The following is a 16,747-nucleotide window of genomic DNA, read 5'->3' on the forward strand; positions in this document are numbered from 1 at the left end:
TTTTAATTATTATTGTTTTTTAGTTATGATTGGCATATAAAAATATTTTAGTTTCAGGTGTACAGCATAGTGATTAGACATTCATATAACATATGAAGTCATCATCCCAATAAGTCTAGAAACTATCTGACACAATAGTTATTACAACTTTATCGACTATATTCCTTATGCTATATTTTATATCTCATTACAATTTTGTAACTACCAATTTGTACTTCTTAATCTCCTTTCCTTTTTCACCCACTCCCCAACCCCTTTCCACTTAGCAATCATCAAATTGTTCTTTGTATCTATGAGGTTGTTTCTGTTTTGTTTGTTTATTTTGTTTTTTAGATTCCGCATGTAAGTGAAATCACATGGCATTTATCTTTTCTGTCTGACTTACTCCACTCAGCACAATACCCTCTAAGTCCATCCATATTGTTGAAGATGGAAAGAGGTTTTTTTTTTTTTTTTTTTTTTGTTGTTTATGGTTGAATGATAGTCTATTGTATATATGTGCCATCTCTTCTTTAATCATTCATCTACTGATGGATACTCAGGTTGCCTCCATATCTTGGCTATTGTAAGCAATGCTACAGTGAACATACAGACTCACATGTCTCTTCAAAGCAGTATTTTGGATTTCTTTGAATAAATACCCCAAAGTGGAATTGCTGGATCTTTCTTTGTCTTTTGTTATAGCCTTTGTTTCAAAGTCTGCTTTGCCTGATATTTAAGTATTGATACTCAGCTTTTTTTCTTTCTTTTTTTATTTCCATTTTCATGAAATACCTTTTCCCATTCTTTTACTTTCATTCTCTGTTGTATCTTTTGATCTTAAGTGAGTCTCTTTGTATGCAGCGTATGGAAGGGTCTTGTTTTCTTATTCCTTTATCCATTTTATCTTTTGATTGGAGCATTTAATCCATTCACATTTGAAGTAATTATTGATAGATATGTAGTTATTGCCATTTTATTATTTATATGTTTTAATCTTTCTTCTTCTTCTTCTTCTTCTTCTTCTTCTTCTTCTTCTTCTTCTTCTTCTTCTTCTTCTTCTACTTAAAGAAGTCCTGACATTTCTCGTAATAGTGGTTTGGTGTTAATGAACTCCTTTAGATTTTTCTTGTCTGGGAAGCTCTTTATTTGTCTTTCTATTCTAAATGATAGCTTTGCTGTGTAGAGTAATCTTGCTTATAGGTCCTTGATTTTAATCATTTTGACTATCTCATGCCAATCTATTTTGGCCTGGAAAATTTCCTTTGAAATATCAGCTGACAAGCTTATGGGAGCTCCCTTTTAAGTAACTAACTGCTTTTCGCTTACTGCTTCTAAGATTCTCTTTGTATTTAACCTTTGGCAGTTTAATTATGAGGTGTCTTTATGTGGGCATCTTTAGGTTCATCTTGCTTGGGACTCTCTGTGCTTCCGGGGCTTGTATGTTTATTTCTTTTGCCAGGTTAGAGTAATTTTCTGTCATTATTTCTTCAAGTAAGTTTTCAATTCTTTGCTCGCTCTCTTCTCCTTCTGGTACCCCTATGATGTGAATTTTTTAAAATTACTTTTCTTTTTGGGTGTTTTTTGTCATCTTATATTCTAAATTGCTAATTTGATCCTCTACTTCATCTAATCTATTGTAATGTATTCCTCTAATGTATTTTCATTTCAGTTATTGTATTCTTTTATGTCCACATCTTTTTAATGTTTTCTATCTCAATTTTTGTTTCCTATCTCTTTGTGAAAGATCTCACTGAATTCCTATACTCTTCCCCTAAGTTCATTGATCATCCTTATAGTCATTGTTTTGAACTTTGCATCTGTATGTTGCTTGTCTCCATTTTGTTTAGTTTTCTTCTGGAGCTTTGTTCTGTTCTTTTATTTGGGATATGTTACTTTGTCTCCCCATTTTGGCTGCCTCCCTATGTTTGCGTCTATATATTAGGCAGGACTGCTATGTCTTCTGGTCTTAGTTGACTGGACTTACGTAGTAGGTGCCCCATGTGGCCCTGGTCACCTGAGCTGGGTGCTCCAGGTTTATCTCTTATATATGTTGTGTGTGCCCTCTTATTGTAGCTTTGGTTTCTGTTTGCATGTCAGTGGGAAGGATTGAACAATGCACTGACTGGCTGATGAGGGGCTAACCCTATGGAGCAGGACTCACTTTAGCAGGTCTCTGGTGCTGCCCAGTCTTCCCTTTAAGTGAGTCATCCTCGAATGCAGCCCAGGTGGTGCTCTAGCTGGCATTAAATCTTACCACTGGGGGCACACGTGGCTGTAGAACCTCCTAGGAGGGGTCCTGCCTCAGGCCAAGTTCGTCTGCAGCCTGTGCACTGCCCAAGGCCACCTGGCAAGATTATCAAACAACCCATAGATAGTTACCACCAGTAACAGGCTTAGCGGTGCCTCGAGAAGCCAAGTCGAGAGCCGGAACCAGCTGCCACAAGTGCTGGCCTTGGGGTTGCTCAGCAAGAGGTACGGGGCATGCCAAGGCCATATGCTGCTTGCTTTGGTTTTGTAAACCTTTAAGAGATTTTAGGAGAGTCTGCAGTATGTGCCAAGACAGACCATTTGTATTGAAAAGCCACTGGAGGAGGCTTGGGTGAGGCTGCAGGGTGAGTGAGGCAGGAACTCAGGGAATCGCCTGGGCAGTGACCAGTGTTAGCCACATCGATGGAGACTCAGATATGGAGACTGCCTGCATCTGTAGGAGAGGAATGGGGAGGGTTCAACAAGAAAACCAACAGATTGAGCCAGCACTTCTGTCTAGGAGAAAGCTACCCTTCCTGCTTTTGCCCTGAGATCAGACAACTCAGTTCCTTCCCATATGTCCCTGGTGCTTTTCAAGCAGCTGCCCCAATGCTAGAGCTCAGAGCAAGGAGTCTATCAATGACTAAGTCATCTTTTATTTAATTATCTTGTGGTCCTGCTACATATCAAACATGGCCAGGTACTACAGATCTGTAAGCGAGGTATACACAATCTCGTTCAAACAATATCTCTGTACGGTGGGGCACAGAAAAGCACGATATGACACATTACCATGTGGTAAGTGTGACATTACAGCAATGCATATTGTGTAGTTTAGTGGTGGGGTGGTAGGGGGGGCAGTGCAACAAACCCATGCTAGAAGGGTCTAGAATGACTTCCTGGACGAGATAAGCTTAAGGAGAACTTGTAAAGAATAGGAGTTTACTAGGCACGGGAGAGCAAGGACATTTCAGGAAGATGGATTAAGGACATCTTAGTGCTAAAGTGTGTTTAGGAAATTGGGAGAAGCTTAGAATCCACAATAAGAATGCAATAAGAAAATAGTACGAATAGTTATCACATATGAAGATCTTATCTGTGGTCATCTCTATCCAAATCATTTCTATTACCTTAATTCATTTAACTTTCACACTTTAACCATATTGCTATACCTGCCCATTTAACAGCCACAGAAACTGAAATTAGGTAAAATACCAAAAGTCCCACACATAGTAAACAGCAGCACTAAGATTCAAACCCAAGTCTGTGAGATCTCAAAGTCTATTTTTGTAGCAATTAACACAATTCACAGTTTATGAGAACCCAAGATCTGTTTGTTCTTCTCTAGTTACAGAAAGCTCTGCAAGCATTTATTTAAAAATTAAATATTCTTATATTCTTATCTATTATATATAATTAAAATTATATGTATAAAAGACTATAATAAGCAACAAGCATAAAAAGATGAATAAGAGCTAGTTAGTTAGCTACAGAATTAATTCTAAAATGCAGCATTAGAAATATATATAAGAAATATATATATATGTAACAAATATATATAAGAAATATATATATATGTAACAAAGTTGAATGTAGGGAAGAGGTCGATGCTAAGCCAACAGAGCTGAGGAGTCAGAGGAAACTTACTAGTAAGATGCTTGAGCTGAGGCTTAGAGCATGAGAAGGAGTAGGTAAAATAGAAGAGTAAGTCTTTGAAGACAGAAGATTTTGAAACTACATATTTGTGTCCGGAGGATGCTAGAAGGTCTGTATTGTAGGGAGTGATGAGAGAAGAAGATGGAATAGTAGGCCCCTTTCAGATCATGGCAGAGCTTTATACCATGTTAGTGAGCTTGGATATATCTTATAAGAAATGAGGAGCTTTAGGATTTTAAACAAAGTGACATAGTCAGATCTTGCCTTTAGACAGGACACGAAGGATACCAATTATTAGGCTTTATAATTTTTCTGTCTAGAAATAGAATCAGAAACAGAAAAAGAGGCAGATTCAAGAAGTATGTGGGTCATATAATTAGTAGGACATGTTGATTGTTTTTATGTTGGAAGTGAGGGAGAAGAAAGAGCCAATGACAATTCTCAGATTTCTAGCTTGGGGAAATCCTAGGAAAGCCTGAGGTTTTATGATTGTGAAGTTTCTTATATTCATGAACTTAATTATCAACTAATGGATTGCAGGCGACCCTTGAACAATGTGGAGATTAAGGGTACTGACCTCCATTGCAGATGAAAACCCATGTATAACTTTGACTCCTCAGAAACTTAACTACCATTAGTCTACTGCTGTCTGGAAGCCTCACCAAAAACATAAGCAGCTGATTAACACATACTTTATATGTCATGTATATTATATAATGTATTCTTGTAGCATACAATAATAAAATAATTTAGAGAAAAATGTTAAGAAAATCATAAGGAAAATACATTTACAGTACTGTACATATTTATTGAATAGAAAATCTACTTGTGAGTGGACCCTTGCAGTTAAAATCGATGTTGCTCAAGGGTCAACTGTACTGTGATTTTTGGATGTCTTATTAATTAATTGTTTCATTTAATTTAAAGGCTAATTTATTCACTCCATAGTTTCTAAACAGAGTTTCTAAATTGTATGGGAAATCTCAGATTAGAATTTCTAATGGTTTTATCTTATAAAATATATTTGAACCATGTAGTCTTATTATTAATTGCTCCTATTTTTAGGTCTTAATTTCGTAGATGAGCATTATACCCATAAATCAAGTATTCTTATTTTCAACATTTTATCATTGATTTTATTTTTATAGTTTGCAATGTTATGAATTTAATATTATTCCTAATTTGGTGATATTCGTCCCCTTCACTGACTCAGCCTAGTACTCTAACATGTTCAGTTTCCCTCACTTAGGAATTCTGAAAAAAAAAATTATATGTAAAACAAAATTAGAATACTGTTGAAATTTCTTAAAGCTGGATTATGGGTAATTGTGGTTCTTTTTTCTATCATTTTGTGTATACTTGAAAATTTCCATCATAGTTAAAATAAATAGAGGTTTTTGATAAGTAAATAAATATAGATTACATTCATAGAATTTGAATTGTTATAATGCGTTATCTATGGAGATGACTAATTTTTACATATGTTTACTTCAATTGAGAAAAAGTTTTAAAGCCTACTAGATATATGGTTGAACTAGTTGCAGTAAGGAATAAAAAATGATTGGGACTCTCAAATTGAATGAAATGATTTTTACAATTGAACATCAAGGAATGGTTTTCTCTGGGTGGGTTAAGAATAGATTTTTCAGTAGTATTGAGATAAACATTGAAAACTCAATAGGAAATTAGGCATTATGTGCAGAGCAAATATAAAAAAAGGAGGAAAAATATTTTAAAGCTGTTTATGAAACACAGAATGACAAGATTTGCTTTAGTGGAGTGATAGTAAATAAGCTGAAAATTAAATAAATTTGAGGTCATGTTCTGTTGAATAATGAATGTTTCCAGCAGAAGCTGTTATGATTCCACTTTCTACTTAGAAATGTTAATATAGTGATGTGGTATAGATGGAATTAACAGAGGAAAGCAGGATCAAGGCAAATTAGTAACAAGACTTGCAAAAATCCAAATGAAAATGGTAAAGACCTCAATTTGAGTTCTGATGATGAAAGGGAGAATAAGGGCTGATGATGAAGGAGACAAAGAAGAAATGATATATACTACATATGTAGATGGACTCAACCTGATGGGGAGATAGGGCTTCAAGCTTTTGACTGTGAACATGATATTATACAGTCAGAAATAAAGAGTTGAGTGAAAGGAGAAGCTGGTTTTAGAGCAAAGATACAGTCACTAGATATTTATGCTGAGCTTAGAGTGTTGAACAAAATAGATAAATTTTTCAGTCCCATAAAGCTTAGAGTTTTGTGGGAGGGGAAAAATGAGCAACTAACTTACTATACAAACTAGTTTGAGATAGCAATAGATGATAAGAAGAAATCAAATAGAATGAATGACATGTTTTTGGAGAGAAACATCAAGAAATTGAGATTGGGTGGTTAAGATCTCTCCTAGTCCAGAAGACATCTTAAGTTGAATCCTAAATGGCAAAGAAGAGAGGCAAGGTCTTTCTTAGAGAAATGAAGAGCAAGTACAAATGCCTTAGGGTAAGACTGAGTTTGATATCTTCAAAGATACAAATACTGGCTGTCTTAAAAATGACGAAGAAAGGTAAGAGGGATGGAAAACGAGACTTAGAGGCCACCAGCAATCAGATCTGGTGGATCTTTGTTGGCCTGGTGAAGTTATTTCATTCTTGGTCAAGGCAAAGACACTGAGGATTTTAAGAAGCAGAGGTGTGGTCAGTTTTGTGTGTCAGCTTGGCCAGGAATACATTCCCCAGTTATTCAATTCAACATTAGTCTAGAGACTGCTGTGAAGGTATTTTGTTGATATGATTAAATCCATGATTAGTAAGAGAGGTTATCCTAGATAATTTGTGTTTGCCTGTTTCCATCAATTGAAAGGCCTTATAAGAGCTGAGTGAAAGGTTATGCATCTGACATGATCTGATCATTGAAGCTAGTTTTATGGACGAGATGCCCAAGGGAGAAACTAAAAGAGAGAATCTTGATAGGTATGTGATTGTATTCAAGCCCCAAAGAAGAAAGGGAAAGGTCGAAAAGGTGGGTTGAAAAGCAATCGAGTGATTATGAGCAGTCCCCAAGAGAGAGGAGGTTTCAAAAAGGAGGAAGTAAAGCAATGAAATCAAGTGTCAAATGAGGCCAAGAGGTTGAAGAGGCACTGTAATCAGATGTATCATATTATTTTCCATTCATAATATGCTTTAAATACAACTTTTATTATCTAGCAAGGGAATATATTTAGTCGAAGGGTATGTACACTTTAAAATATATGGCATTAACATTTGCATAGAAAATAGTTGTAATTTTTTAAATGTGAGAACTGGATCTGTACTTATAAACACTAAACACCACCTTCTAAATATGTATATTTCTGTTGTATTTTGTGCAAAGACTTCTTCTCATGATACAGTAATTCCTGCATGTTTCTATCCTATCCTATAGAACTTTTTTCAAGACAGCAATTTAAGTGGAACAAGGTGAAAAAAACCAACCAAACAAACAAACAAACAAAAACTAAAACCAGGCCCAACACTGGACTGAATATCAGTTATGCAGAAATGAATAAGATAAATATTCTTTCTAGTGCTCTAAACTTCCCTCCTAGTGGAAAAGAAATATAAACAAGAAGATTTGAGAGAAAGGAAAGATGATAGCTGGAGCTTATGTTCAGGATTTGGAAGAGGGAAGTTTTTAGAGGAAGGGGTATTCGATATGTGAAACATTAGCAAGACTTATGAAACAGGGTGGCAATGAAGTTGTGCAAAGTATGATGGCTACTTTTATGTGTCAATGTGGCTAGACTATAGTCCTCAATTATATACTCGAAACTGATCTAGGTGTTGCTAAGGGAAGCCTCAGCTCTTAATAAGGCCTTTCAATTGACGGAAACAGGCAAACACAAATTATCTAGGACAACCTCTCTTACTAAAAGTAACTAATCATGGACTTAATCACACCCACGAAATGCCTTCACAGCAGCCTCTAAACTAATGTTGAATTGAATAACTGGGGAATGTATTTCTGGTCAAGTTGACACATAAAACTGATAATCACAGAAGGTTTTCCAAAAAAGATGTCAATTTGTGTCGTGTGAATATGTTATAATGTTGAGTTTGCATATCTTTATTAGATTCCTTTAAATTATAAATCATTCTTTTAATTAATGAGTAAGGGTCAACCCAAGGTTAATGTTGTCTTATTTATCTATTGGTAATTGTTTAACTTTTATAATTTTCTTCTGAATAATCTTGTTTTAGTCTTCAGATTCTTGAAGTTTGTAATAATTATACAAGATTTGTAGCTCTAGCCATTAATAGAGAGTAAGATAATGATAAAACTTTTCCTTAGTTCACTATGTAAGTCCCTACACATATTAGCAAACCCTTTCTGACACCTTAAAAGTAACCATTTTAAAGTGAAAGATGAGTAGTAATGAATTAAAAACATTCCAGAATAATGGTCAAGTTTTATTATAAATTTAGAGTATCATAAATTTAACATCTATTATTTTATTTCTTTTTATAAGTAAAAGGGCTTCATTGAGAAAGTGCAGTTTCAACTACAACAGTGAAGACAGTCCTACCATGTAGAAGGCAATCAACAAATATTTTGTTTTTGAAAATGTGAGAAATATATTAAGCTATTTTAGTTCAAAGTCAAAGGTCAAAATGGTGAGAAAATTAGGACAATTAAAAATAAGAGGAAAATGAGATGAAATGAGGCAGAATGAAATAAATGCTATATTAGCTACAAATAATATGGTCTATAAACACAAGTTTTAATGGAGACATCACATTAGGCTTTATGGAATCAGTATAATTAATTTGGGAGGTTTAATTTAGTGAAGAAACATGTAGTGGTTATTCTAGACTGAAGCAATAGTTGCATGTGGGATTATTTAATTATATTAATTTAAATAAAAACTCAGAAACCATATTAAAAATACTTATATATACATCTACAATCTAGCATTTTAAAATCCTACTTCAAATAGAAGGTAAAGTTTCTCCTAAAGCTCTCGATTCTATCCCTAGAAGTAATAACTGTTAATATTTTTGTCCGTTGACTTCGAAGCTTTACCTTACACCTATGATTGATTGATGTAGCCATTCACACACACACACACACACATGCACGCACACACACACACTTCTTTCATTCCTTCTTTCTTTTTAACAAAAAGTGGCATATTTCTGTACAGACTGGCTAAAAACTTATTTTATTTGCTAAGTAAATAATGGATGCCCATCTAGTGTTACACATACAAATCTGCTTCCTTATTTTTATCAGTGAAACAGGCTTTTCTTGGAAGAATGTATGATAAGTAATTATCTAACCATTTCTCAGTTGATTTTCAGTTGTTCTTGGTCTTATTCAAAGAGTTAATTCCAGCTGCCTCTTATTGTAATATAGCATTTATTTTTTAATAAACAGTGCTGCAGTGAACATCTTTGTGTGTGTAAGTGTGTGCATGTATGTACATATATCCCATTATGTCTGTAACATTGATTCTAAGAAGTGGGATAACCTATTTGGAGGTATGAAGAGATTGAATTTTGATTTATATTGTTAAATTTTCTCTACAATGATGCTAATTTACATTGTAGCCAGTGATGAAAATGTACATTTTCTCAACCCCTCATCAATCATTCAGTATTTTTTAGCTAATCCGATAAGCAAAAGAAACTTACCATTTTGCTGTACATTGTATTTATTACATTATTTAAAGAAGGAAGTAATGTATTTTTCCAAAAGTTTTCTAAGAGCATAATAGAGACTCCATGGCAGAAGTAGAGGCTGTAGGCAGGAAAACATGTAGGAGGATTCTATATTAGTAAAAGTCAGAGATCATAAAGGCTCAAATTGAAGCAGAAGTTGGTGCTTCTGTTTCACAGGTAAGCACATGTCGAATAGCATGTTGACTTCATGTCACTATTAATAATATATGGGCATGAATTGGAAAGTGCATCTTTAAAAGTAGTAAAGTTTTTATTTTTTCTTTTGGAGTTAAAACTCATTCAGTTTCTTCAAATTGCACGATATATTTAAGGCATTATATATTCAGCTACTTAAATTTAAGTGATGAATCCATTAATATGTTGCCTGAAATACAGACCATAGTCTTTGTCTTCCGAAGGATATTTTAATCAAAATATTAAACATACGCCAGAGTCTCATTCAAATAGTTAATTCCAGCTGCCTTTTGTTGTAATATATCATGAATTATCTCTCTGATGGATGGGCAGCCAAATGCAGATAAAATTAGCTTTGCAGTCATTCATTTTAAATTGCTCTTGAATCATTTGGAAGTAAATTCCATTTCAGAAGAATACGCTTCAGGTCTCAGACAAAGAGATAATAATCCTATATTTTATGATATAAGCAATAATAGTTTAAGTCTTATGATTCAGAAATATGGAAACTTATGTATTAAGTTGATGAAAATTAAAGCTTGATATATAGCAATAAAACCAGCAACCTAAAGCTTTCTAGATTGATGTGTATAGCACAATATTTTCCTGTCAAGAATTAGGTGGAATGAAAGTCTATAAAAATAATACATGGCACAAAGCTTTCTCTTCTTGTATATAAATGAAAAAACAAATCTATATGAGATAACAGAAAAGGAAATAGAGATTTACTTGATGTCTCGATAAAAATGGCAACATCGTTATTGAGTAATGGTAGAAAGTAGAAAATTAAGTCAAGAGTTAGAGGAGTGTAAAATGAACATTAATGGTATATCTAAATCAAAAAGGCTATTATAGCTTACAGTTAATACTGAATTCTATGTACAAAACAAAACCAACTCTGGAAATTTTACTTTGTTTATTTGATTGAACTTCATGTAGGAAACTTGTTTAGCAATGTAGTTAATCAATCATTTTGCCAATATCAGCATCTGGATGTGCCTTTATACAATACATAACAATTTAGAATAAATATGGCATACTTCTTCCCAAAATAAGTTCACAGTCTGAAGTTGTTCACAAATTGAGTTCCTATCATCACCCTGAAGACTTCAGGAGGCTCTTTAGGTATTTTTATTAAGAAACAAAGTGGTGAGAAGATGCACTCAATGATCTCCCTGCTAAACAGTTAAATTATTATTTTATCTTGTATCAGAAAGTTGTTTTATTTGTATGGTAAAATGAATTGCATGCTAGGAACTGATCTTAGTAATCGGTCTACCAGCTCAAGGTAGAATCTCTAAACTTATTATCTCCTGTGTTAAAACGTCCCTTAGTACCCTGGCAGAGCTTAACCTCAGTGTGGCAGAGATTTACCTGTTGTGTATCAGGCCCATGGATGGGCATTGGTGTTGCAGCCAAAGGGAAAATCATGAACAGATAAAATCATACCCTTTTAGTCACACACGATTGCAAACACACTTGCGTAGAGAATTGATTGGAGCCTCAGTTTCATTGTTTGAAAAGCTATGTCTTCTAGAAAATATCTAATCATCATAAGAAGTGGGGAAATATCAAATAAGTTCCAAAATGAATATCCACTAATAAAGATGAAATTTCATTTCTCAGACTATACATGAAGTAGAATGCTCAGTTAACTGATATTTGTAAACAGGGCCAGATTCATGGGTGTGTGACTTGTCCTGTCACACAGGACCTGCACTTGGTTTAATTCTCTGCTGTCACCATCCCAGAATTCTTAATACGTCATCAAACAAGGATCCTCAGATTTTCATTCTACACTGGGACACACAAATGTTGTAGCCAGTCCAGTTTGTGGATCTTACTATTGTTATTACACCTTAATTGAACTCAAGGCCCTCTAAACCCGAAAATACCTTTTGAATCTTTAAGGAATGATCAAATTTGCCATTAGTATTGACCTCCTATAATGTGACTGGCACTATGCTAAACATGGCAAATAAAAATGAAAATGACATACTCTCTGACTTCAAAGAGCATTCATTTTAGTGTTGAATATTGGTTATATATCTTTTGAAAGCTTTTGAAAATTAGGCCTAGTTGCATAAAACTGGTTGCAAAAACTGAAAAGTAGATTCCTCCACATATGTGTGGGAGGCAAATGCCTGCTGTAGAGTAATGAAATGTTTATGAAGAGGTATTTCTGCATGATCCTTTTGTTCCTTGCTAAACACTCATGATATTTGGAGATGATCATCTTTTCCTTGTTAATACATATAGATGTAACCATGCTGGATATTTAAATACTCAGTTTTCCTTTACACTTTTGGTTGAAGAGAATTGGCTGGATTGTTTGATTCAAAACTTACTCTAGAAAAGAAATCAGGATGAAATTTCATAAAAAGACAATTATGAGCTACCACTATATTTGAAAATTAATGCTAACACCAGTTTTGTAAAGAGTAAAGAAAGTGTTTTCTTAGTATGCTTACCTTGTTGGTCAGGGTGCTGTTATCTGGGTAGATGTCCATGGTTAGGCATGATACCTAGGTCAATCGTTGTAAATAGATAAGGGAGGAATTTCACGATAGCTCATGAGCCCACTGATAATCAGTTCATGGCATTCTGTCATATCTGTCCCACTACACATATCTTACTGACATAAGGCCTTTACAATTATCCTCATAAGTGTGATTCCTAACACATCAATTATGTACTAGAAACGATATGCCATATTGCCTAATGTGAATTCATCTAGGGCATAGAGTTAAAAAATACTATATGTATATTATAAGAAATATTAATAAACTAATATGCTGTGGTTAGTTAAGGCATCTCTCTAGATAAAATTTAAGAGATAGGGTTCATACAGAAACTAGAAAGACATGTAAAAGAAACACTGGATTTACCATGCAATAAAAACATTTAATATGATAGAAATAATTCCTTAATAATTTGCATATTAAATGTTATTTAACAAATGTCTTGAAAAATCAAGGTTATGAAGCCTCAAACCAAGACATCAACCTCTTATTCTTTGTTTGTAGTGACTCTCTTGTCTTAAAACCCCAAAGAAATACAAAATTAGTTCGTCCATACATTTTTAAAATATATTATTAAATCATTACTATTTCCCAATACTTAATGGAGCCCCTTTTAACTTGAAAACATATACGTGATTTTCTCAACTTCCATTAGTCTTCTCAGTAGTTTACAACAAAATAATCAGAAGAAAGAGATATATGGCAGGGTAATCAATTTTTAGTGCCTCTCTATCTTTCTGTAGGATGTGAATATATAAATACTTTTGCTACATTATTAAATAAAGTAAGATAGTATACAATCAACTGATGTCTTGCAATCATCTTTCCTTCTAAAGGAACAAATCTCAGCTTATAAATCAATCTTGATGAAAGAAAGGCTTTTTATATTTTGCATACCTAAATAAATATATTATGAAAGACATACACAAGTTCTTGGTGTATATGAGTATACACCAGTAGTAAATAATAGTAATAATAATAATAATGTCTAATTGATCCACTGCCTTCATGAGTAATAATTAAAAACAATAGTTAACATTTTACAGAATTCGAGTTTGATATTTGCAGAGCTTTATTGATTAGCAGCAAAGTTTATCATTACATATAACAACAGTAAGTGCTTCGGAAGAAAAAAAAAAAAACAGAAAAAAATTGAATAATGCCCTCAAGACTACAGCGTGGTGCTGATGGGTCTGTCAATACCTGTTCCCCACACCTTTGCCTTTCTGAACTAGGTTCTTTGAAGCAGTTTTGAGTGTTCTTGCATGTTGATGAAGCTTCGATTGATGGAAACAAGGTTGTCCTTACCAAACCGCAGTTTGGGTCCTTGATGTTCAACAAAAGAAAAACCAGAAACAATGCACTACTTAAAGAAAGCAAATTAAGGAAATAAAGTGAGAAAGAAAGAAAGCTACAGGAAACATCATTTACCTCCCAGTGTCAAGAATGAATAATTGTGGAGCGACTTTAAACACCAGTTTTCTCTGTGATGCAAGTGAAGCCAATTTTTATTGCAAAACAGGTCGGCACCAGATGTCACTACTATTTGACTGCTATCCCATAACCTACATGAAAAAAAGTCGCAGGCCAGTTTTCTTAGTGAACAAATATCCACATAACCGATGGTTGTCTCCCAAAACAAAGTAACAACTAAACGAGTAATACAATGAGTTTCAAGGTAACATTTGAGCAACCAGTCTTTAGCTGCCAATACTGTATCCTATATTTGCTACTGAATATATATAACTTGTGAAAACTTTTCATTTTGACCTCAGAGTTTTTATTTTACATATCAGACTAGAGTGCTAAATTAACCTCGGGAAATAATAATAGTTTTATTCTCATCTGTCCCTCATGGAAGAGAATTAATAGGCTTAACTTATTTGTAGCATATTGGAAAACTTTTTACCTTGACTTTTGTGAAATAAGATAATAAGATTTTTGAAAAGGCACTTTTATTCTTTCTTACTTAAAAAAATTTGTAATCATGCAGAACCCAAGTTAAAGAAAAACATCTCAAAGTGTGCAAATATCTTGAGTGGTTTTTAAGTTTTGTTTATTCACTGGTGTTGAAGCAATAGGGTGGGAATAATACATTTAGGAATTTGCAGTGATATAAAAAAAATTAGACCATTGTTTTTCTTGATAATAATAATATTCTAATGAGAATTGTTTTGACTACTCATATAAAATATATGACATTTGAGGTATAGTTTCAAAATAAGACAAAATAGTAAGATTGTTAGATTCTAGGCTCTACTGTAACTCTACTGTTGGCTGATTTGATATTATCATCTGTATTTTAAGTACTTAGCATAATTTTGAACTCAATAAATATTTTTGGTTGAATGAATGAGTATTTTTTGCAGTGGCGTTTTTAAAAATAATGAAAGATTTGATCCTTAATTCATGTTTATTCCTTCTCAGTTCTTTGCAAAGAATTTAAGATTTACCTATGAACTTTAAACTTTTCAAACATATTTTTCTAATGAAGTTGCATTTGCTTTTGTCAGTCTCAAGGGTAACACTGTGTAGTGGGAGGTGTATTACTATATTGGGAATATCACAGTTTTTGAGGGAGACAAATCTAGATTCTGATTGCAGTTCTACTATATACTCCCTCCGTGCTCAGGGCAAGATAGTTCTCCTCCCTGATGTTCAGTTTTGCCATTCATGAAAATGAGAATAATAAGCTCAGTCCTTAATTGAAGAACAAGTCAATAGACTTAACATACTGCCTAGTGCATAACAGGCACTCAAATGGCTTAATTAGATCATTTATGAGGCAATATTTTTAAATGAGTTGCAAGTAAAAGGCAAGTGGCTACCATGTTTTGAACATTTTCCCCTTTTTCTTGTTTTACCAGATGATGACTTTTTTCATGAACTGCCAGAAACCTTTCCATCTGATCCACCTGAGCCTCTGCCACATTTCCTTATTGAGCCTGAAGAAGCTTATATTGTGAAGAATAAGCCTGTGAACCTGTATTGTAAAGCCAGCCCTGCCACCCAGATCTACTTCAAGTGTAATAGTGAATGGGTTCATCAGAAGGACCACATAGTAGATGAGAGAGTAGATGAAACTTCTGGTGAGTTTACTGTTGCATTCGGACCGCTATTTAGGATGTACTTATTGACTACTTTAGGATGTTGTCATGCTATTCATTTAATTTTTGAAAATGAAAGTGGAGTTGTTATTATCTGTCAAATGTTTTGAATTGGTTTGGTTACGATTTGGTGATCTCATTCTAGGCACTGCAAAGTAAAATATAACGAATAAATCTTGACTTGATTTCTGTTGGATTACATAAAATTAAAACATTATTCATGCTTAAGAAGATAAATAATGAGAATGAATAGACTGAATTAATCCTAAATGCGCTAGTAAAAGATGCTCATGAATTACACTTCTGTATCAAATCTGGTGTCAGGTCAGGTCTAAATATCCCAGGACTGGGGAATGTGTTCAACTAAGGATAAGTTGTGTTTGTTTACATGACTCTCCAATGTTAATACACACACATAATTTCCCCTTAGTTTTTAAAAACGATTTGTAAACATTGTAGATTCAAAGTATACTGTATTCTTAACTTACATCTAAAGATGAATCTCAATGACCTAACCTAGCTAAAGTTAAAGCAAGGATGATTGAGAATAGTGATAGTGTGGGATTCAGGAAGAGAGATAGTGAGTGTAGCCATCATCTGGGTGGGTCTTGATCAGAGTATTTTTACTCTTGCCATGGTTAAATTCCTAATTTTATTTAGTAAATCCTGATATAGTATCGTCCTTATTGGTATTACTAAAGACATAGAGAGAACAAAGTAGATTTTAATAACCTGCAGAATTCAGATTGGCTATAAAGGAAAGTTTATTTATAACAATTATTTTCTCCATGGTGAGTAACTTAAGATAGTTGTGGAATCTCCTAGAGTTGTTTTAAATTGGAAAGAAATGTATCTTTCTACAGTGGCTTAAGTGTTTTTGCTTTCCAGTGGGAGAAATAACAACTTGACCTTTCAGATCCCTTCTTGATTTATGATTTTATAATATTTAGACATATATTTTAAATATTAGGACTCCACCAATCAATATTCCCAAGCTAAATAGTGACATATGTGACAAAAGCAAAAGCATTAAAATATCTTCATTGTCCTTCATTAGTATTTCTACAACAAAATTGATATGTTTTCGCAATTCAAATTGGAATTAATTGATATTTGTATCCAAACGTAAGATTAACTAAGAGTGAACAGAGACCAGCACTTGAGGGAGACCTATGTTCAATGTCTCTAACAACATAATGAGCATATTGAGGTGATGGGACCTAAAAAAAATGAAAAAGACAGTGAGAGGACTAAGAAGAAATATCTTTTTGAAAAGCCTGTGAGGCATATACTTATATCACACAAATGGTCTGAGAAAATTAGATGGCACCTCT

The 16,747-nt window shown here is 33.7% G+C and overlaps 1 protein-coding gene across 2 annotated transcripts in view; it reads left to right on the plus strand.

Moving 5' to 3' along the window:
- The window catches only part of UNC5C (unc-5 netrin receptor C), a 326,765-nt gene that overhangs the window by 177,462 nt on the left and 132,556 nt on the right, over positions 1-16,747 (plus strand). For both annotated transcript variants that reach the window (XM_016144337.2, XM_016144338.2), the window contains exon 2: positions 15,174-15,395. In XM_016144337.2, the coding sequence (XP_015999823.2) occupies positions 15,174-15,395 (222 nt within the window). The remainder of the gene's footprint in view (positions 1-15,173; positions 15,396-16,747) is intronic.

Source organism: Rousettus aegyptiacus, unplaced genomic scaffold, assembly GCF_014176215.1.
Source record: "Rousettus aegyptiacus isolate mRouAeg1 unplaced genomic scaffold, mRouAeg1.p scaffold_m13_p_10, whole genome shotgun sequence".
Taxonomy (NCBI): domain Eukaryota; kingdom Metazoa; phylum Chordata; class Mammalia; order Chiroptera; family Pteropodidae; genus Rousettus; species Rousettus aegyptiacus.